Source organism: Orycteropus afer, unplaced genomic scaffold, assembly GCF_000298275.1.
Source record: "Orycteropus afer afer isolate SDZICR_OR568_19922 unplaced genomic scaffold, OryAfe1.0 scaffold00002, whole genome shotgun sequence".
Lineage (NCBI taxonomy): Eukaryota > Metazoa > Chordata > Mammalia > Tubulidentata > Orycteropodidae > Orycteropus > Orycteropus afer.
In genome coordinates this window covers 32,246,160-32,268,931 of record NW_006921589.1, presented here as the reverse complement: position 1 = coordinate 32,268,931, position 22,772 = coordinate 32,246,160, and the positions used below count along the sequence as shown (strand labels likewise).

Genomic DNA, 22,772 nt, shown 5'->3' with positions numbered 1-22,772 from the left:
TAGCAGCCTGTTATCTACCATGTATGTTATAAATATTTTTCCCCAGTTTGTTATGCATCCTGTTTTGTTTGCAGAGATTTTTTTTTTTTTTTTTTTTTTGCTATTTAGTACTGCTTAATTTTTATATACACAAAGGTAGCAACTTTACTCTCTAATTTCTGGTTTTGATATTATGTTCTTTTCTATTCTTAAGGCTGTTTAAGAAAATAAGTAACAAATTTGTTCTAATACATGTAAGGTTTTATTTTTTAACATCTACATCTTAAAGGAATATGCATCATTATTTTCTCTGTATTTTCTTCAAATGAGAAGCCAATTTATTGAATACTCACTCAGTCTTGTTTCCTCGACTGATTTGAAATGCCCATTTTTACCATATACTAAATTACCATATATACTTAGTTCCTGTCTAGTCTACAGGCATATTTTTGTTCCACTGATTTATTTGCACTTTTGCAATATATTTTATAAAGCTAAGCCTCACTCTTTCTGTTCTTTTGCACAATTTACTTAACTTCCTACGTTTATTCTCCTAGGATAATTTTGAGATCACTTTATCAAGTTGTAAATATTATATTGGAATATTTCTAGTATTATACTGAATTTCCAGATTTAGGGAGAAAAAACATTTTGCAATACCAACAATTCCTATCTAAAAATAGAATTTCTCTCTTTTTATCCAGTTTTTTCCCCCTTTTCCAGTTTTCTTTATGACACTTTAAAAGTGTTCTAGAGTTTGTGTCATATGCCATATGGGCTGTACACATTTCCTATCAAGATGATTCCTATTTCCTTCACACTTGTGCTATTATTATGAGTAGCTTCTCTTTTCCCCAAGTACGTTTTCCGTCTTACTGCAGATCTAGAACAAAACCAGTCATTCATATATGTTGATTTTGTAATTGAGCACTTTCCTGTTGTTGTTGTTGTTATATACCATCGAGTCAGACCCGACTCATAGCGACCCCTCCTTGGGTTTCCGAGGCAGTGTCACTACGAAAGTAGATTGTCCTATCTTCCTTCCAAGGAGTGGCTGGTGGGTTTGAACCACCAGCCTTCTGGTTAGCAGTCAAGTGCCTTAGGCACCATGCTACCAGAGCATTTTCCTAATCTCTCATTTTTAAGCTATTTATTTTATTTTTTTATTGTGCTTTACGTGCAAGTTTACAGAGCAGAATTTGTTTTACATTCAACATTTTGGGTGCATTTAGTTTCACTCCCCATTTATCCTCCCCAAGGCTAACCCAGTCTTCTGCCCTCCCTACCCAGTAACCACCCTCCTCCCATGCCCCTCATAGTTATATGTAGGAAGTTAAGTAAATGTCCTGCATTTCCTGTGAATATTGCCCCTCCGTGCCCCGTGATCAACTGCTCCAAGGGATGTATTTCCAAAGAGTATTTGGGTGCATCCCCCTGGGTTGAGTGGTCTGTGTATACATCTTGTTTACTCATTTTTAAGCTTTTTAGATGATTTATCATGTTAATCATAGAAAATTCTCCTTTTACTTTCCAATATTTATACCTACTCACATGGATTTAATTTCTGGGCTATCCTAGCATGTGAAATTTAAAATAAAAGATTTAAGGGTTTAGAATCTTTTATTGACTTTCCAAAAAGATAAAAAATTGGTGGAAAAACCTTACCTCAATATATATAAGAATAATTTAAACCAACTAATTTTTTAGGAGGTTTTATATATGTATGGTTTAAATGAGTCTAGAGGTCATTTTCAGGTTCTAGAATTTTAAAAGAAAAATATCTCCCCCTATCCCCAAGAACATCTTAATTATGGAATTTCTTCATCTAAGAATAAAAATTCACTGATATTCTTTAAGAAATCTTGCCATGCAGCCTTCCATGAAAATAAGATCAGCATTTAATAATTTGCCTCCTACCTGGGATTTTGCTGTAAGTGCAAGAGAATGGTAGCCACCTGCCTCCAGACAGATTACTTCTTTACCATCCAGAAATTTTACACACAATGGTTGAAGCCTTGAAGAAAAACATATACACTCGTATAAATTCAAAGAAAGCAGTGCTCTCAACAAGAATCACTGCCTTTCTGAAATGTTAGAATAACTTCTTTCACATGAAACTAAACATTTCACAAGTAAAAATACTGGATATATGTTCAATCTATTCCTAAATACACTAACATTTTGGGATGGTTTAAATTTGATCTCTATCAATCAATAATTAACCTCATAATACAAATCTGTTATGAATCACAAAACTTGTTGCCCTGAAATAATCACACCAAAAAGTATCTCCTAAATTCTTCTTAAAACCAAACAATAGTTTAGCTTCACTAGTCAAGAGTATTTACCTTGAGCATTATGCTATTTTAAAAACCATTTACAGGAGATCAAATTCACAACAGCAACTCAAAATATTAGATGGAATCTTGGGGAGCAGTGACTTTGTATCAATGGAGGAGGAACAACTCAGAAAAGGAGGGTGAGAATGGCAGTAGAACTCAAAGAATGAAACCAATGTCACTGAATTAGACATGGAGAAATTGAGCTGGTATATGTTTTGCTGTGTATATTTGCAACAAAAATAAAATAAATTATATTAAAAAAAATAAAACTAGAAATGATTCATTACGCCAGAGAGAGCGTAAACTTAGGACACAATAAAATATAACCGTAAAGAGTTGTTGTTGTTTTTTAAATTATAGTTGCTTTCATTCTGCTTAGAGACATTAATTGGCTGCTTTAGATAACTATACTGTTTACACACCTACAAAGTTTACAGATACCTGTCAATATCCTAAGAGTTTCTCTAATGTATATGGGTAAGCCTAGTGACGATCAAGTCAGTTTCTACTCATGGTGACCCACGAATGGCTGATTCTTCAGAAGTGGATCACCAGGCCTTTCCTCCACAGTGCTGCTGGGTAGCCTTGACCCTCCAGCCTCTTGGGTAGCAGCTGAGCATCTTAACCTACACATGCCCTACTCAGGGACACCAGTGCACATGGATAGACACAACTTAGTATCTCAGTTGTTTTGGCAGTGGCAGAGACATCTTTTGCTGTGAAAAACTGCTGGTGCTCTCTCTTTTTTTTTAATGAAAAGCACATTAGTTTATTCACTGTTGGTTCTTTTTTGTAAGTTAAAAATCTGAACATCCCAGTGTACCAATGAAATACCATTTTATCCCCAACACCACCCTCACCCTTCTTTAAAAATATGATTTTACTGGGTTTTTGGTGAAGGTTTACATAGCAAGTTAGGTTCTCATCTGACAATTTCCACACAAATGGTTCAATGATATCAGTTACATTGATCATAATGTGCCCACATTCTTACTGTGTTCACTATGGTCCCTTCCCAGCACTCTAGTTTCCCTGTCCCCTTATCTTCTCATCCTTGCTTTTGAGTAATTGTTGACATTCTGGTTTTATACTGATGGTTTTTGGTTTTTAAGTAGGATAATATCCTTTATATCATGTGCCACTCTGCTATTTCACTAGAAGGTGATCTCAGTGGGTAGGCTCAATTCAAGGTTTAAAGAGTATCTCAGGGAGATATAGTCTCAGGGAGTCCTCTGTTCTCAACTGTTTCTGTTTGTCTGGCTCCCCGCCCCATAGGAATTTAAGTTCTGCTCTGTTCTGCTTACCTAGTGCCGCTCTAACAGAAATATACCACAAATGTGATGGCTTAAACAAACAGGAGTTTATTCTTACAATTTGGAGGCTTAAGTCCAAGTCAAAGTGCCAGGCACTAGAGGCTGGGTGAAAGCCCCTCAACCTTGGGGTCCAGCTCTGCCTCCTGCTTCCGGCCCACTGCAGCTAGAGGCGTTTCTTAGGTTGACAAGTAAAAAGGTACAGTCCCGATGTTACCAAACTACATGGCAGTCCATTAATTCAAGTCCATTTTAAGTCCCAAGGTCGGCAGAACATGGCAAGCTGCTGAACAATGACACAGCTACGTCCAGGGTCCAAGTGTGCCATAACTAGAGACCATTCCCAAGGATTCTCCTTATATACAGGAAGCAGACCACATCCCAAAGGCAGCTACTCAGCTGCTTGTGGTAGATCCCACCATGGAGGTGATTGCCAGCCTCATCATGGGGAATAACTACCACCAGCTGCCTAGCCACTCAACCAGGCCCAGTCAAGTTGACACACAAACTGAACTACCACATGCTCCATATCTTCCTTACAGTCTATCTAGGATCAACAATTGTGCCCCAGTCAAAATGGTTAGTGGTGGTACTCAGGCACTAATCTAGTTCTGGTCTCAGGGTGACTGAGGTCGTGGCCTGTGTAAACTTTTGTTCTCTGAGCTTTTGGTTACCTTCTTACTGGTTTACTCCTGGCAAATAGATACCTGTAGTTGTGTCTTTGATGGTTGCTTGATGGCCGTTCAGAAGCTTTTAAGAGCTACACTACTCACTTCACTAGGGTGATTTTTTGTGGAGTATGTTACGCCAATTAACTAAGTTGTCCCATTTGACTATGGTCCTAAGCCTTCAAACCCAGAAGATCAATGTTGGAAAGTATCTGGTTATGTCTAAGGAATATCCATATTTGTGTCTTCAATGAATATATGTGTCTGCACCTAGATATTTGTGTTTACATGTACCTATAGATGCTTCTATCTGTTCTTACCTATGTACATACTTGCACCTACCCATATAACAATTTGGGAGCTCTGGTGGCGTAGTGCCTAAGGCATCTGACTGCTAACCAGAAGGCTGGTGGTTCAAACCCACCAGCCACTCCCTGGAAGGAAGGTTGGGTAATCTACCTTTGTAGTGATATCACCTCAGAAACCCAAGGAGGGGTCGTTATGAGTCAGACCTGACCCGATAGCAGTGCTTTGTTTTTTTATATATATATATATATATATACACCAATTTGCCTATACTCATCCACATGTAAATACTCGTTTTTACCTTGGTTGTGCTGTGTTCACTACATTCACATTCAATTAACTCCTATACCAAGGTGAATATATATCAAAAGAGAGATAGAAAGGTGCCCCATGGACACTTAAGCCCTTTATTATTAGGAATAATTCAAGACTAAGGTGACAGAACTTATCAGAATTAATGACACATAATAATCTGGAGCTTGAAGAGGCCAGATTTTCTCTACAAGAAAACTGAGATCAAGAGATTTCCAAAGACTCTTGTTAAGAGTTCAGTGACAGGATAAAAATTATGCAATCAATTCCCATCGGTAAACACAGGCCACACTTACCTAGGCAGAACGTCACCATGCCCCAGCTGCCCTTCCTTCCCTTTGCCCCAGGTCCACACTTCAGTTCTCAGAGAAGGAAGCAGAGCATCCGCCTCTCCACTGTATGTGGGCGTCAGAACCACTGTCCGTGTCTTTACCCGTGCAGCCTTTCTTAAGAGTCTGGGGGATACTAAAAAGAAACAGGATGGCATCAGAGCACAGGATGAATAAAGAAGATATCACTGATAAAATCCTGATTTTCAAAGAAATACACTAACATGGTACCTTAGAAATGGCTCTACAGAAAAGGTGATTTAGCCTATTACATTCTATCCTCCTACCACTTTCTCTAGCCATTCACACCCACATCAGCATGGTGAAGGCAAGGACGGATTCTGCAATGAAAAGCCCTGTTTAATTTTATTTAACGCAACACTGCTTCCAAACATTCAGTCACAGAATCCTTTCTTATATAACATCCATTGACACTTTGTGAACTTGCATTATAGAGAATATGCGAAACAAAATATAACACTAGACAAATATTTTTCCCATTTTGGAGAAAAATCAAAATAAGCCTTTCCAAGTCAGTGTCTAAGTTCAAATACATTATAAATAATTGTAATAAAGATTTCATTTTAGATATAAAATTAAAGAATGTTGATGGTGGGAAGAAGATTATAAAAGGTAAATACTAAATATTTCAAACTCTTTAATAAGAGCATAAATAATATTTTAAAAGAATACTGTTGTCTTTCTTTTTATAGTGTCAACATTTCAACAAAAGCATATAACATTATGTAAATATTATACACCAATTTGGTGGGAATGCATGTTTTTAACAAAATCATGAAATATTACTAAATGTAGACTTTGTTATTCAGTCATTAAGTTGTGGACCACAAGAAAGAGATCCTGGCTTAAGATCAACATACTTTCTGGTGAGTATACCATCTGTTTGTATGCATACAGAGATTCAAATAAGCCTGCTTGATATTTCCTCAAGGATGGATTCAAGATAATTTTAAAAGACAGAGGGGAAAAGAACATACGCAAAACTTTTCCAGAGATATTTTTAGTATACTAAGTCAAATTTAACTTTAGTAAAGAGGTTCCTTAATATGATTACGTATTTCATATGGTCTAATGACCGGACAAAACTCAGTATTCCCCATTTGTTGTTCAAGGAGATCTCAAATACATTTATACTTAAAATGCCAAAGGACATTTCAAAATAAAAAATTTTGGTGTAAGATTCTTCTTCATACTTAACAAAATGTATGAACTTTCTTATATATTATATATATGTGTCATATCCAAATTAATCAGGATTAACTACGAGTTTTATTTACATAGATGAAAATCTAACAGCAATGAGAATTAGAAGGCAGCAGAGACGTATGGAACGGCACAAGAGAGTGCAGTAAGAAAGACAAGTGTAATGATGGGGCAGAGCAGAAAAGGCACGCGTTAGCACAGCTTAGGATCCCTACCTTTGGAGCTTCGTACAAGATGGTGTAAACCAAGGGTTGGCAAACTGTATAGCCCATGGGTGAAATATAGCCCACCATCAGTTTTTGCAAACACAGTTTTATTGAAACACAGCTCTGCTCATTTGTTTATGTATTGTTTATGGCTGCTTTCACACTGTAACAGCATAGCTGAGTAGTTGTGTAAGAGATTGCATGGCTTGCAAATCCTAAAATATTTCCCTCTGAACCTTTACAGAAGTCTGCCAACTTCTGGTCTAGTCCACTGCTTTTCAAACTTGAATGTGCACACTCATCACCTGGGGACCTTGTCATAATGCATATTCTGACTCAATATGTTTAGAGCAGGGCCTGAGAGTCTCTACTTCTAACAAGTTCCCAGATGCTGGTGCTGCTGCTAGTGGTGGTCTGCAGACCACCTTTGAGAAGTAAAAGTCTAGATGACCAAGACTGCTGAATAAAGAAATGCAGAACAGCCAACAGTGTAATACTCTTCATACTCTAAAAAGTCTATTGCTAATGGTTTTGGAAAACGAAGTTTCCTTTTATTGAAACTTAAAAATAAGTTACATGGGGATGCTAGAATGATCTCCTCTTGCAGGCCAAGCACAGAACATCCTCATTTACTCAACAATGGTCACTTATTTACAACTTCAGCTATCTGAAGCACAGGTCTCAACCAGAAAAAAAGGAGGCTATTGCTATATTCAGGGAGCTCTGATAGCATAGTGGCTAAGGCACTTGACTGCTAACCAGAAGGCTGGCGGTTCAAACCCACCAGCCACTCCTCGGAAGGAAGATGGGGCAATCTACTTCCGTAGTGATACTGCCTCGGAAACCCAAGGAGGGGTCGCTATGAGTCAGGTCGACGGCACATAACAACAACAACAACATTGCTATATTCCAGAACAATAAAATAAGGCTCATACGCAGGAGACATCAAGAAAATGTTATGTTCTACAGTTATATCCAAAGCAGAGAAATATGTAACTTTCTTTTAAAACTGCTAAGATGGCTAATATTTAATAAAATTTGACACTTAAATAGCCACTAAACCAACTCACTGCCATCAAGTCGGATCCAACTCATAGCAACCAGGAGTGGCTGGTGGGTTTGAACTGCCAGCCTTCTGGTTAGCAGTCAAATACAGCAGCTTAAATAATTAGGAAAGCAAATTACAATATGGTATAACATACTGTATCATAGAACATAGCATGTGATGTCAGGAACATCTGGGATTTGCAAAACTTGGTTATTTCCTTACCTTGTGACAACAATCCAGGGAGAGAGAGTCTTCGGCTGCCTCCCTCTGACTCTTCTTCTCTGATATCCACAAGACTTGAACTTTTCTTTCCTTGCATTGATTCCTGTTTAACCTGTTCTTCTCGGCTATCTTTCACACCTTCTGGGCCTGTGGAACTACTGCCTGCCTGAGCTCCAGTTTCACAAGGGGCTGTACTATAAAAGTTCATAACTTTCTTAAGAGACAAGGCCCCAGCTTCATAAGTAGCAGCCACTCTCACACCAACAGCAGATGCACAAGAGACCACTAAGCTGTTCAGGGCTGAGGTGCTGGTGGTTGGCGGGCTGTGAAGATTAGGAATTGCTTCTCCTACAAGAGGCTAAAATATACATAAATAAACAAATATGCATATAAAATAATCACTTATACAACAATTAGTAAAGAGAGTTTACATCCATTACTATTTGCATACTTAATGGATTAAAAATAACCAGAGAACGTAAAGCTACTCTCACTTGATTGTGGATGTAACACATTAGGAGTCAGTACTTAAAATACAGTCCCTTACGAAGTACTTCCCTTTGGGTGTTCTGTTTATCCATGATGTTTAAAAATAAATCTCAGCTGCTTTTATAAAATTAATCAGTGGAAGGGGAGGGAGAGGAAAAGGGTAAAAAACACTGTATTTCATGCAAGGTACATAGTGACAGCTCTGGAATATAGGCTGGAAAGGTGCAAGGTTTCTTACTGATCACTTTTAAGGACATTTACATATATTAAGAAATATCAGAAAAATTTAGATTTTAAGAAGAAAAGCCTTCCTCAAAAATTTTTGATAAATAGGAATTTAGATATAACATACATAGTCATAGGCAGAAAAGTAAGTTAACTTCTGACCTATTCAGCCATAAATTATGCTCTTAGATTCAAGTCCTTCTACTATCTCATCAGTGAGTTGTTTTCCACAATCTGGAAGGTTAGATAAACTGAAGGATTACCTTTGCTCTCACTATCATGGAGGGCAAATGTGGTTAATTATTAAGCATTTGTAACCAAATAGTTCATTCTTAGTGTGAGTCAGAGGGATATTAGAAAGTCAAACTGAAGCTCTCTAATATTTTGGTGAAAAATCCATTGTAATTTCATCCAATCAATCAAACAGCATTGGTTACTAAGAAGGAAAACCACTAAATTTATCTATTAAACACAAAAAAAAAGCTCTGGGCATATCATCACAGATTACAATTAACAAAAAAAAAAGCTTCTCATTCTACTCCCAAATCACCAACGTATACATACATTTCTTAATTTGTTCTGTCACTAAAAATAAACAGAAATATTAACTCTGGCTTTTGATTTTCTTAAGGAAAATAGTTGCTGGTGCCTAGCATAGTGCATGGCATGTAGTAAGTACTCAACATATTTTGTTGGAATAAACACTAAATGCAGAAGAGCTATTCCTGTGCAAACAAGGGAATCTGTAATTAAAATACTCAATTAAATAAATAAAACACATAAAACAAAAGATAAATATGAAAGCAAGTATTTCATTGGTGATACAGCCCTCATATCTTGTTCAGGGGAATTATCATCACCATTTCCACCCTTTGCTTAAAAAAGCTTTTAACAGAAATATTTAGTATTTTAAGAGTTTCTGACCATTGACCCCTTAAAACAGTAACCTCTAAATAAGGAGCTCTAGTGGCCTAGGGCCTAAGGCATTTGACTACTAACCGGAAGGTTCAAACCCGCCAGCCACTCCGTAGAAGGAAGACTGGGCAATCTACTTCCACAAAGATTTACGGCCTTGGAAACCCAAAGGGGATCACTATGAGTAGGAATCAACTCAATGGCAGTGAGTTTGGTTGGTTTTTGGTTTATTTTAAAGGGCTTTGACCATTAGCTAGAAGAAAGGCACAAAATCCTACCTTACATCAGTATCATATTATTCTAAGTGACTCCTTCTACCTAATTATATGTAAGAATAAAGGACCAATAATTTTGATGAGAGACCATTTTAGCAGTCCCAGTCAACCAAGAGTTAACATTTAATAGTGAAGCATATGCTTCATTGCCAAAATTGGTTTATTTCACAAAACTGTAAAGAATTTGTGGCTTATTTCACAAAAGTGAGGTATCTTTTCAGTAACAGCAGCCCAAAGAACAAACTTGTCTAAACAACATGAATTTCTAATGAAAGAGCCATATGACTGAGACACTATTTACAAAAAATGAATTAAATTTAATATAAACAGGCACACTACTATGTACTACAGGCATAGGGAACAAAAACTTCAAATGTTTAACAAAATACAATTTCAGTGGTGGAATATAATACTCAAATAAGCTGCATACAATAAAATATTAACTTTAAAATAATAAATTGACTTTTAAAAAGTCAAAGCAAACTCTTTTATAACCATGTACAAGTCTAAGAAGTTTCTACGTGTATTCCTGTTAAATTACTTTCATTTTGTTTATAGACTTTCCTAATGCCTTTCCTCAAATAGCTTATTGTTGACTTTAAAAAACAAAAACAAATACCCACATGGTTCACTGAGTAGACAGTGAGAGAGACTATTTCTAAAAAAAGCTTCTAAGTCACATTCTCACCCTGATAGAGTAAACAGCAAGAATCAGGAGGCTGTGTGCTTTCAGAAACCTGGGTAAAAACACCCTAAAAACAGTTCTTTTATGATTAGATGCTTTGGTTTGGTTTTGTTGGAGTTTTGTTTTATTGTTCTTAGAGCACAACTGAAAGGTTACACTAAGAAATTATTCTTTCATAGTAATTTGTTGTATGCTGGGAGACTTAAACTTTATTTTTTATTCCTGGTAAATAGCTTTTTTCTCCATTTAACCATAAGTTTTCAAAATAAGAGTAGTTTAAATGAGATAAAGAATATTATCCACCCACTTCAGAGAAAAAGTCCAATAAGGCCCACAACTGTAACTGGAAAAAAAATTCAAACAGTATGTAATGCCAGTAAGTTTTAAGTCTGCCTACAACTGAGGGATCTGCCTACACAGCAGCCTTCCTGATAAAAGGAAGAACAGAAGCCCTCTTAGAGTTCTCTACAGAACATTAGAAAATGGTACCAATACAGGTCAGAATAATCTTTGTGAATATGTAACTACCCACAAAAACTCACTATTTTAGCCTGGGTGGGGAGTGGGGAAGGGAAAGATATTAGGGAGGAAAAAAAAAGAGAGAGATTTTGCTACTTACAAAAACAAACCCAGCATGATATTTTTCAAAATTATAAAGGGCCAGAACTTGAACATAAAGAATGACTTTTAATTAATCCAAATTATTTCTTTATCTAGGCTTGTCTGATAAAACAGAATTATTATCAAACTCAAAAAATAAAAATATTACCAAGTATTAAGCATTTTAAAGTGACCAAAGGAAAGCTCATATGGTTCAACTCCAGAAACACCTGTATATTATAACATTAAGCAGGTACCTGACATGGCAGTGGTTTTACACCATTCTCAGCGTCCTCTGTTACTGAATGATCTGATAGTTTCCGCAAATACTCATTTACTGCCTGGGTGTCAGGGTAGGATGGTATGTTTCTGGCAGAAGCAATTTCAGTTGTTGCCATGATGTCTTGTTGGGAGGAAATGGCATCGTCACTTGTGGTCTGAACATTTCCATCATTCAGTTCGGTAGCAACAGGCAGATCACTTGCTCCTTGTGTGTTCTCAAACGCTTCTCCCTGACTGCCGAGGGTTTCAGGAGCAGAGGTTGTGATGGCACTGCTGGTGGGATTTTCTGCCTGGGATTCTGACAGTGTCACACCTAAAGGGCAACAATGACTATCTGATATAATCACATGGTCCTCTTTGTCAGTCATAGTAATTAAGAGCTGGCTGCACTGGTTGCATCTTTCTGGGACTGGCTTCAAATCCTGGGAAGGGAGGCATTGTACAAGTGCTAAGCTGTGGAATGCACCACTGGCCACTTGCAGCACGACTCGTCCAGCAAGGTGTTCTACTTTTTGTGGCTTTGTTACTGGGAAAGTGGTGGTAATGAGACCCAACTGACAACCGGTACCCCATGCCCAAATCTCTCTGCTTATTGACAATGCCAGAGTGTGCTCCTCACCACATGCTAACTGCAAAATCCTGACTGCCAACAAAGGACTGGTCTCTGAATCAGAAATGCTGACAGCATTCGGCTCTGCCACGTACTGCTGGTTAGCCACTGCACATTGGCCAGCAGAATTCTGCCCCCACATGTACACTGTGCCATTTTCTGTCACTGCTCCACTGTGGAAACTCCCTGTTGCCACAGTAACAATATATTGCCCAACCAGGGCATTTTCTAGAATGGGGCTACTTGGACAAATCTCTGATGGTTCACGTCTCCAGGGAAGAGACCCAAAGCTGTAGACCTCACCATCTGAAGATTGAGAGGAAAAAAAAAAAAAAGAGTGGGTTAGTGAATTAACAGAATTTTTATCAGCAAACTTATAGTTCTATCTAGATTTAACATAACAGATTTTTTTTTCCAAATGTTCAAAAACACAGTTGTAGGGCTTTGGTCCTAGCATGAAACATGCCACATTTATTCATTTATCTTTTAACAAATTGGTATTAGCATTCTGAATAGACAGAATTCTACAAATTGGCAGGAGGTTACTTTCAAATGAAGAGTATTACTCTTTCCCTTCAACCTCATTTTACCTTCTAACACTGTCCCACTACTATTGGTTATCATCAATCATAGGTTGCTTTTGTGTTTTTTTAATTTTTAGTTTGTGTTGTTGTTAGCTGACACAGCAAAACATACACCAATTCAACAGTTTTTTCATGTACATTTCAGTGACATTACATTCTTTCAGTTGTGTAACCATTCTCACTCTCCTTTTCTGAGTTGTTCTCTGCCTCCATTAACATAAACTCACTGTCCCCTAAGGTTCCTATCTAATCTTTCAAGTTGCTGTTGTCACTTTGATCCCATAGACATAGTTCTTAAAAGAGCACAATGCTCAAGGCAGGCATTTTTCACTAATTTTACACAAAACTGTTACACGGTTTTAAGAACACATCAGGGGATAATCATCATAGGCTATTACAGAAGCAAATTCTAAGTGCTTGCAGACAAAATAATGATTATGTTAAGATAAAATAAACAGAAGATAAGATAAAATGTGCACATTCTCTAATATCTGCAACATTCACTACTACTGAACAAGTCAGAGCAGCAGAAAATTACGCAATGTCATTAAAATATTAAGACACTCATTCTGACCAAAGCTAAAAATTAGCTTTGTGCCTACAGGATGTACAGAAAACTCCAGCGTTAACAAGATGTGTCTGTCTTCATGTTTTGTACTATATTTTTAAATGTTACAGTTATTAACTTTGTGTACAAGATAGCGTTTCTGAAGTGAGGTTTGTTTAAAAAACAGATTATCTCAACAAAATAAACCAAGCAAAAAACAAATGAAGCTGTCAGGGTGACAGGCTACTGTTAGATTTAAAAGGACAGGTGTCAGTGAGTTAGGTATACCAGCAAATTGTTCACAATTTGGATGACAATAATCTGTAACCAGGTATGCTGCCAAGTCTGAGTCTTCCTGCAGCATTGCGGTAGTTCAGCTGCATGTGCATATCATCTATGCTGGCTAAAAAATTCATAGGAAAGGATTTGTCTGTGGATTTTGAAAAAAGTTGAACCAAGTTCACTAAGCCTTTTTTCCCACACAGAAGTAGAATTCTTATGACCAAAGACTTTTTTTTTAATTAATGAAGAAATAAACACTATTTTTTTTTCCCACAGAGCAGAAATCTAGTTGATTATCAAAACATGCAGGCTTTATTTCTAGCCCATTATACAGCGTAGATAGTATTAAATATTTACATTAACTCACCATATCTGAGCAAGGAGAACACAAGAACTGCAGAGGGAAGACATCTACTTTTATTAGGGAGTTTCTAGCTTAGATAAAGAGTATTGAACAATAAGCTCACTGGTTAAGATTTTTAAACTTAACTACTTTTTCCCAAGTGATAGAACAATACATTTGCAACAGCTGACCAACTCTTTCAGTTGATATTATTCCATTAGAGATAGCAATAGTGAAGAAAAAAAAAAAAGACTCTTCCCTCCTTTCTTAACTTGGAATATACCAAAAATAGTTAATCAATGAAGTGTTCTCATTGAATTACGAGTAATGGTCCAAACTGAATAGAGATAAAGCAGCTTGAAAATTCCTAGCATCCAATCAGTACCATTTCCTTATCTATCAGGAAAGGTAGCACTGGAGACCCTGATCATTTCAAACCACACACTTGGGTGGAGTGGGATTTTCAAAACTTTGAAAATTAAAACTAGAGCACTGCTTAGACACGAGCAATGGATGGTCTATTTCTATATACACTTCAAAAAGTTTCCCTCTGTTGTCACTGATTTTAGGTCTGGTTCGAGATTTTAAGGAGATCATGTTCCTAAAAGATTTCCAAATATCTTACCAAAAGACTAATAAAACAACAGAATTCCACTTATATGTGGTAAGAACTATACATTTTGAAACTCACAGGGCAAATTCTAAATATGGTTCACATTTTTAAAAAGCCTTTTTCTGAATTCTTGCCTAGTAATATATATAATTATAATAAAAGCAAAGTAATAGAAAAGAGATTGCAAAGAAAGACCATGTACCCTATAAAATGACCACAGTGAGATTTAAGCTTTGTTTTCCTATAATTTGTCTTTCTTTCCCAGAAGGAAAATACTAAAGCATTATTTTATAAACAATAAATACTTACAGAGTAGAAATTTATAAATCAGTTAAGCTGACAGCCGTCCTGGCCAAAATAGAATTTATCATGACTGACTTAATAAAATGCCATCAAGATTAAAGGGAACTCTCTATATAAACTGTAGCATATGTTTCTGTTTGTTACAGATTTATAGATTTTATAATATGGTTGTGTGCACTGCTATTTACGCCTAATAACAATTGTACTGAGACAGTATAGCAAGGTGGCTTCTTAAAAAGCAGGTGTTTAAAATCAGACTGTCTGGATTTCAATCCTGACTGACAGGATTTAACTTCCCTGAACTTCAGTTTCCTCATCTGAGAAATGGGAATAACAGCAGCTACCTAATTGGGTGTTGTGAAGACTCAAAGTGGTAACACATGTGAGGTTCTTAGTGTGCCATGTCTGACGTGCATAATTGTTCAGTAAATGCTAGCTATTGTTAGCATTATTATTCTCATGTATTTAGTGAACCAAAACTACACCAAAGGAGTCTCTGCATAAGTAACCTTAAAGTTAATTTTTCATGTACTTATTACTATATAATTTAAAAATCATAACCCTGTCTTTTATTCTAGTCCTGGTACATCTTAAAGAACAAATCTGATTTCTGATAATAGGGGTAAGGACATATTTTGAAAGCAAAAGGAATGTAAGTTCTGACAAAGTTCATTAGGAACTTCTGGTGCCTAGTAACTATCTCACCCGATCTTACATACTCAGCATTTCTTAGAGTTTCAGTTAGTACTGGTTAAGCCATTCTTTTCAGTACCTTCAGTCAGAAGAACTCCATGTTTCATTCCAAGGGCTGCTTGAAGAACCGTCTTTCCTCCCCAGCCTGGCAATCTCTCTGGGGTTACAGAACAGGATCCTGCCTGCCAGACATGGACCAGGCCTCTTTCTTTGGATCCTTCTGCCTCTGTTGAGCTACAAAAATCAAGACAAATACCTTGTTTCTGCAGTGAAGGTCCCTGTGTTTTGCTCATAATACTTCCATGAGCATGTGTCTTTAACCAAAACATGGGTGTCTGGGCCAGACAGTTTAACTAGCATGTAAATTATGCTTTGGTTCTGAAACAGGTGCCCAGATCAAACAACTATTTATAAAATGCTTATGGATAATCTAAACTTACACATTACTTATTTCTATGTAAGAAGCAAATAAAGCCTGGCCTATTTTTGGAAGTTTCATGATTAAGTAGCATAAAATTCCAAGATTCTAACTTCTCAATATATCAACTTCTTGCTTGGAAATTAAAATTTTAATAACATGCCCCAAGTTGAAGTCTTACTTTAAAATTTTAATTTGTAATTGGTAAAAAGTATTTGATGAGAAAGATATGAGCAACAAGGATCCATATTTTACTTTATACTGAGTTTATGCTCTAAAATTGCTACTTAAAAATTTGAGAATCAAATTTATAACAAGTACCAGCAAAATCCTTCATGCTTTACCCATATTCTAGCCCAAGAAGTTTACCTATCTCATGACTTCTGGTTCAAAGAACACAAAATACACAGCTGCATGAGCAAAGGACAAATTAATATACTCAAGGTTTCCTTAACACAAAAGTTTTTCCCCCACTGATCATACATTATTTTCATTTTTTATTCTTAGAACACTGATGCCAATATTTTAATGGGACACAAAAACTTTTGTTTTCTTTATTTTGTAAGACCATGATATTGTGGGAGGGAAGCCACAAATGAACCATCTTTTGAAATATCTCCCATACTGGTTTTCAAAGGATGGTTGTTGCTGTTGTTGTTGTCATGTGCCGTCGAGTCGGCCCCAACTCATAGCGACCCCTCCTTAGATTTCCGAGGCAGTATCACTACAGAAGTAGGATTGCCCAACCTTCCTTGGATGGTAGATGCTTAAAATTAGGCTATTTCTGAAGACCTGAAACTAATCATGACAAATAATGCTACAAGAGCTTTAAAATGATAAAATGAAGACATTTTTATAGCATAAGACACAACCCTCGTGGTACAGTGGTTAAGCGCTCAGCTGCTAACCGAGCTTGGCAGTTCTAATCCACAAGTTGCTCTATGGGAGGACCATGAGGCAGTCTGCTTTTGTAAATATTTACAGCCTTGAAAACTCTGTGGAGCAGTTCTACTCTGTCACTATGAGTCAGAATTGACTCTATAAGCAGTAAGTTTGGTTTGGTTATAAGCATAAAAAAAGAAACTAGCAATAAAACTTATCACTAACGAACATTATTTTAGTATCTTTCTCTCTCTACCAATCAACTACCAGTGTCCTCCTCCACTTAACAACCACTGACAAGAAAATTAAACTGACAGAGCTACACAAATCGGGAATTGTTTGTTGTGTTTTCCTAGAAGGCTAGAAGGCTCAGGGAAGAGGAGGGAATGCTTTTACCTTCTCTTCTTTGAGTCCATCAGTCAGTGGGACAACTCCATCACCAAATCATTCTCTTTGCAAAAGGCATGCCAAGACCTAAACAGTAAACCATACGGTAAGCACAAAAAATGATGAAAGAATACTTTGCTATTTTATCCCTCAGCTTTTTTTTTTTTTAAAAGGCAGCCCTCTAACAAGTGCACATTCACTGAGCAATAAATATGCAGTGAAACTATTTAAACTATTTCATATGCCTCCTGCCAAAAGTCAAATATCTAGACTGCGCCTGCCCACTGAGCTTATCAAAATGCCTGTTGACAGTGTAATATAATGTACAAGTAAAAAAACACTACCACCTACAATTAAGCTGTGATTTGTCAGGCAACAGATTTTTGTTTGTTGTTATAAAGAAAGGAACCTGAAAACTCACTGTGTTAAGTATACATTACATATATATTAAGGTTACTTTTTATATGGTCCAGGAACAAATGAAGACTTAAATGCTAGTTAACTGAGCATTTCTATAATCTCTTTATAATATTTCAGACTTAAGTATTTTAATTTACATTTTTTCAGTAATGCACAAAAAATTACATTATTAAAACAGAACAGTAGTATTTTTCCCTAACCAATCTCATTTTAATAGCAACATGCCTCATAATCCAAAGGGCTGGAGAAAAAAGTTTGAATTAAAAATAATTGTTTTAAAATTTACCATTAAGTAGAAAAGAGCTGTATGAGAATCATGGTACAAATATTATGACCTATCAGTTTAGAAACTCAATGTTTAACAAAGTAAGGGATGGAAAAATAAACAGGCAGACGAAATGGTCAATATATTTCAATTCAGATGTGCAAATTCTTAAGGACACAAAACTTATGAAAATAAAGGCAATGAGGTTATCTTGTTTGTGTGAATCACCAAGGTACTGAGGCCAAATTTGTGAGTTTTCTGCAAAAGGCTATAGCATGGCCACTGTACTCTGGAAACAACTCATGCCAGCAGGAGTACTGTTAGACCCATCTGTTAATTCCAGGTTGTGTGTGAATTCTTGCCGTTTTCCATCTGCATATCTGGAGGAAATTACTTCCTACCTAATGCTTTTTATAGAAAGATTTTTAATCACTCAAAGTTGGGTAAAGGGGCACTATGTAAGTAAAAGATATGTCTCAATGCATTAATAAGGACAACTATTAAGTGCTATTATGCTTTGTATGTTATTAATTGTTACTTTTGGTAAAATTTACAGTTCATTGTGCACAGAACTAAATGTGCTTATGTGTCAGAGATCAGAGAGTTACTATACCCCTGATTGAAGTGAAACAAGGCCTAGAGAACTCCTCTGGGAGACTGTGGAAGTACACAGCACACCTCATTTCACCCAACAGTCACTGTGTATATAAATGGAATTTCGTACCACTGCCTGAGAGTAAAAAAAATTAATAATTAAGAATCTTTCAGTAAAGTAAGACAGTCAATGCTTATTTTCTTATAGTGTCAGATTTTTGAAGACAGACTTCCCTTATAGTGGATTATATCTTACTCCATATTATCATCAAACCCATCCAAACCAAACCCACTGTCATCAAGTTGATTCCAACTCATAGCAACCCTGTAGGACAGAATAGAACTATCCCATAGTGTTTCCAAGGCTGCAAATCTTCACTGAAGCAGATTATCACATCTTTCTCCAATGGAGTAGATATTGAATTTGAACCACCAACCTTTTAGTTAGCAGCCAAATGCTTTAGCCATTGTGCCTCTGGGTCTCCTTTGTTTATCATCACCACTTTTACTCTAACAATTTTGCAACTTGCTTTAAAAAAAAAAAACAAAAAAAAACTTAATATTTATTTAATGGTACCCTCTAAAGATGTCCATATTCTAACCCCAAACTCAAAAAAATAAGCTTGCTGTCATTGAATCAACTCTCACTCATAGTGACCCCTGTTGGGTTTCCAAGGTTATAAATCTTTACGGAAGAACACTGCCCAATCTTTTTCTGGCTGAGCGGCTGGTGGGTTATGAACCGCTGACCTTTTGGCTAGCAGTCAAATGGCTTAACCACCACACCACCAGGAATGCAAGGAATACATTAGGTTGCCCAGCAAAGGGGAGTTATGGCTGCTAATCAGCTAATCTTAAATAAAGTAAGGAGACCAGGAAACTATCCCAACTAACCAGGTGGGTACAACGTAATCACCAAAAAAAAAAAAAAAAACCCTGAACTCACGCCATCGAGTCTATTCCTTCCACAGAGTGGCTGGTGGGTGTGAACGGCCAACCTCCTGGTTAGCAGTCAAATGCCTTAGGCACTACACCACCAGAGCGCCTGAATGTAATCACTGTTGTTGTTGTTGTTATGTGCTGTGGAGTCGGACCTGACTCACAGCGACCCCTCCTTGGGTTTCCGAGGCAGTATCACTATGGAAGTAGATTCCTTCCAAGGAGTGGCTGGTGGATTTGAACCACCAGCCTTCTGGTTAGCAGTCAAGTGCCTTAGGCACTATGGTACCAGAGCTCCTGAATGTAATCACAGGTGTCCTTAAAAAAGGAAAGCAGAAAGAATCAGAGAAAGAGGTGTGAAGATGGAAACAGGTTCAGAGATGCTATTTTGCTGGCTTTGAAGAGTAAGGAAGGGAGCCATGAGCCAAGGAACGTGGCCAGCCTTGGAAGCTAGAAACGGCAAGGGACCATTCTCCCCAAGAGTCTCTAGGCAAGAATGAAGGCCAGTAGAAACCTTGGTTTAGCCCAGTGAGACCCATGCCAATTTCTAACCTAAAGAACTGTAAGATAAGAAATATGTGTTATTTTAAGCAACCGAGTCTGTGACGATTTCTTATGTCACCAATACTATTCCATAAGAATTTGACTACTAACCAGAAGCCTGGTGGTTCAAACTGACCAGCTACTTCTCAGAAAGAAGATTGGGCAATCTACTTCCATAGCGCCTCGGAAACCCAAGGAGGGGTCGCTATGAGTTGGATACGACTCGATGGCAGTGAGTGAGTTATTCCATAAGACATCTTTCTTTATTAGTATTTATCACATTATCTTTTTTTTTAATGGTGGTTAATATATTTAACTTCTTCACAAAACACATGACTGCCCAAAACTCAGAGCAATGAGAAAAATGATTGCTAATGAAACATACCTGAAAAGGAGAATTACAGTTAAACATGGGAAATTTGTGTCATAAAGGTTTCCCTCACATACTTAAATACGGGTATAGTATTTACCAACTAACTCCATTTATTCTAACATTCTTTCTCAATTACTATCTATACAGAAAAAGGAAGTCAACCAAAAAAAATATTTTTCTAATTTTTTAAGTTCTTTTATTGTTTGACATGTTTAATTCTTATAAAATGACCTAATCATGGGGCTCCTTCTCCAATGGGGCTCTTTTCTCCCAGATGAGCTTTAAAAATTTTTCTAGTGTTTATTTTAGAGTCTATAATCTAAAAGCACTTCATTTGTGGAAAGCTACAGTCTACAGCTGGAGCCCTAACTCCATTTTGAGTCTTGACATAAATTCAGACTCCATTTGTGTTCTTTATGTCAGTCCCCCAATGCGTGCTGACCATTAAACCAAAAAAGTGGCTGTGCTCAGACAAATCCCAGCCCAGGAAGGGGCAGCTTGCCCTCAGGAAGAACGTGGTTGAAAGTAGATTAACTAATATACAGAAATTTATTTACATAAATAACTAGGAAACCTGTGTGAGTGTGTCCTTAAAAAAGAACTTATCTGGACATGTCCTTAATGAGTTACCAAAACCACCCAATCCTATGAACTTTTTAACCTGCAATTATATACATATCCCAATCAGTCACACCCCCATCCCCTTCTGTAGTAGCACCCGTGACAGTGATGAACTGACCTGCCACCACCCATGATTCTGTGATGACTTCCTTGTTCTCTATCATATATGATGAACACTATGACTGTGATCTAGCAGATTCCATCAGCCTCTGTATGGGTACATGCTGACAGTTTCCCTCAATCAAATGATCATCTTCATTTTTGTCTTTGTCTTGTTTAAGGCTTAATGAAAAGATCTATAAAACATTCTAAGGAGCTCTGGTTGTGTAGTGGTTAAAGCATTCCAGTCTGCTTCTATAAAGACTTATAGCCTTGGAACAAGATGGGGCAAGTGTTCTATTCTGTCCTAAAGGGTCACTATGAGTCAGAATCAACTAGATGACAGTGGACTTGGGTTTGGTTTTAAAACATTTTTGCATCTAGGTTCTCCATCCCAGCCTATGTTATAGAAAATTTCCTTCCTACATCTTATATTAACGAGCTTTGATACAGAAGTTGTGTGATGCTGTATAAACAGCACTTACTTACAGTTAATAAGTAAGTAGTAAGGCCTCTCATGGCCTCCCCACAGATCAACAGCATGTCCGTAAAATGAGCAAACTAGACTCTAGTATACTTTCTGGTTATTAAGTTCTACAAGGCACAGAACAAAGCTATATTCATTTTTAAAGTATACCGTTCCATACTTTGAATTATAACTCCTTTGCAGGCAAATAGGAGCTCTGGTGGTGTAGTGCCTATGGCATTTGACTGCTAACCAGAGCACTGGCAGTTCAAACCCACCAGCCACTCCTCGGAAGGAAGACTGGGCAATCTACTTCCATAGTGATACCAGTAGGAGCTCTGGTAGCATAGTGGCTAAAGCACTTGACTGCTAGCCAGAAGGCTGGCGGTTCAAACCCACCAGCCACTCCTCGGAAGGAAGGTTGGACAATCCTACTTCCGTAGTGATACTGCCTCGGAAACCCAAGGAGGGGTCGCTATGAGTTGGGGCCGACTCAACGGCACATAACAACAACAGTGATACCGACTTGGAATCCCAAGGAGGGCTTGCTGAGTCGGATCTGACTCAATGGTAGTGAGTTTGGTTTTTTTTTTTTTTTTTGGTTTCATAGGCAAATATAAAGTAATCACCTAGGTCGCCCTTTAAAACAAAACACAAACTCCATTTCTTAATGAACTGATTTTTAGATTTATAATTGACTTTTATATCTCACTGGATATACACAGTCCTACATCTCTCGTGCAGAGGATACGGCTTAAACATCATGAACTGTGAGTGCACTAAATAAAATCTGGTCTACATATGCTATTGATTGCTAAATAGAAGAGCTACAGACCATCCAGAGGGATTCAATACCTTTATCAGAAACCCAAAATCCAAAAAGCTCTAAACATTAAAAGTTCTTCACAACTCCTTTGGCAACTCTTACATGACTTGAACCAATGTGAGGTTGTTTACAGTCTTTATCTTAATCTCTGCGAATATTAATATATTTTGTGGCATAGATATTAATAATATGACTATGGGGTGGCACACACACATCTTACTACAAGTATTATATAATGTACAGCTTAAATGCTTTATTCTAAAACCAAAAAAACATCTTAATTCTGAACACATCTTGCCCAAGGATTCCGAAGAAGGGATTATGAACCTATATTCTAAAACAAAAGCCATCATTTTCATTAGAGTTCCCCAGCCTTTAACTATTCTATACTCTTTTATTTATTTTTAACAACTACTTTATCTTACTGAGTACACCAGGAAGTTGCATTGCTTAAGATATTCTATGGTCTCAAAATTTTTTAAAAAAATTTTAGGCCAATTTTATTGTGAACGTACTCACATACAGTGTCCAAATTAATTTTGCAAGA

The 22,772-nt window shown here is 37.0% G+C and overlaps 1 protein-coding gene across 1 annotated transcript in view; it reads right to left on the bottom strand.

Annotated features, from left to right (window-relative positions):
• ALS2 (alsin Rho guanine nucleotide exchange factor ALS2) overlaps positions 1-17,108 on the bottom strand; it is a 67,831-nt gene extending 50,723 nt beyond the window's left edge. Inside the window, exons 1-6 of the mRNA XM_007935123.2 lie at positions 17,089-17,108; positions 15,472-15,626; positions 11,393-12,333; positions 7,947-8,304; positions 5,214-5,382; positions 1,897-1,993 (exon numbers count right to left, since the gene is read on the bottom strand). Of these exons, the coding sequence (XP_007933314.1) occupies positions 1,897-1,993; positions 5,214-5,382; positions 7,947-8,304; positions 11,393-12,333; positions 15,472-15,626; positions 17,089-17,108 (1,740 nt within the window). The remainder of the gene's footprint in view (positions 1-1,896; positions 1,994-5,213; positions 5,383-7,946; positions 8,305-11,392; positions 12,334-15,471; positions 15,627-17,088) is intronic.
• Positions 17,109-22,772: the final 5,664 nt, after the last annotated feature.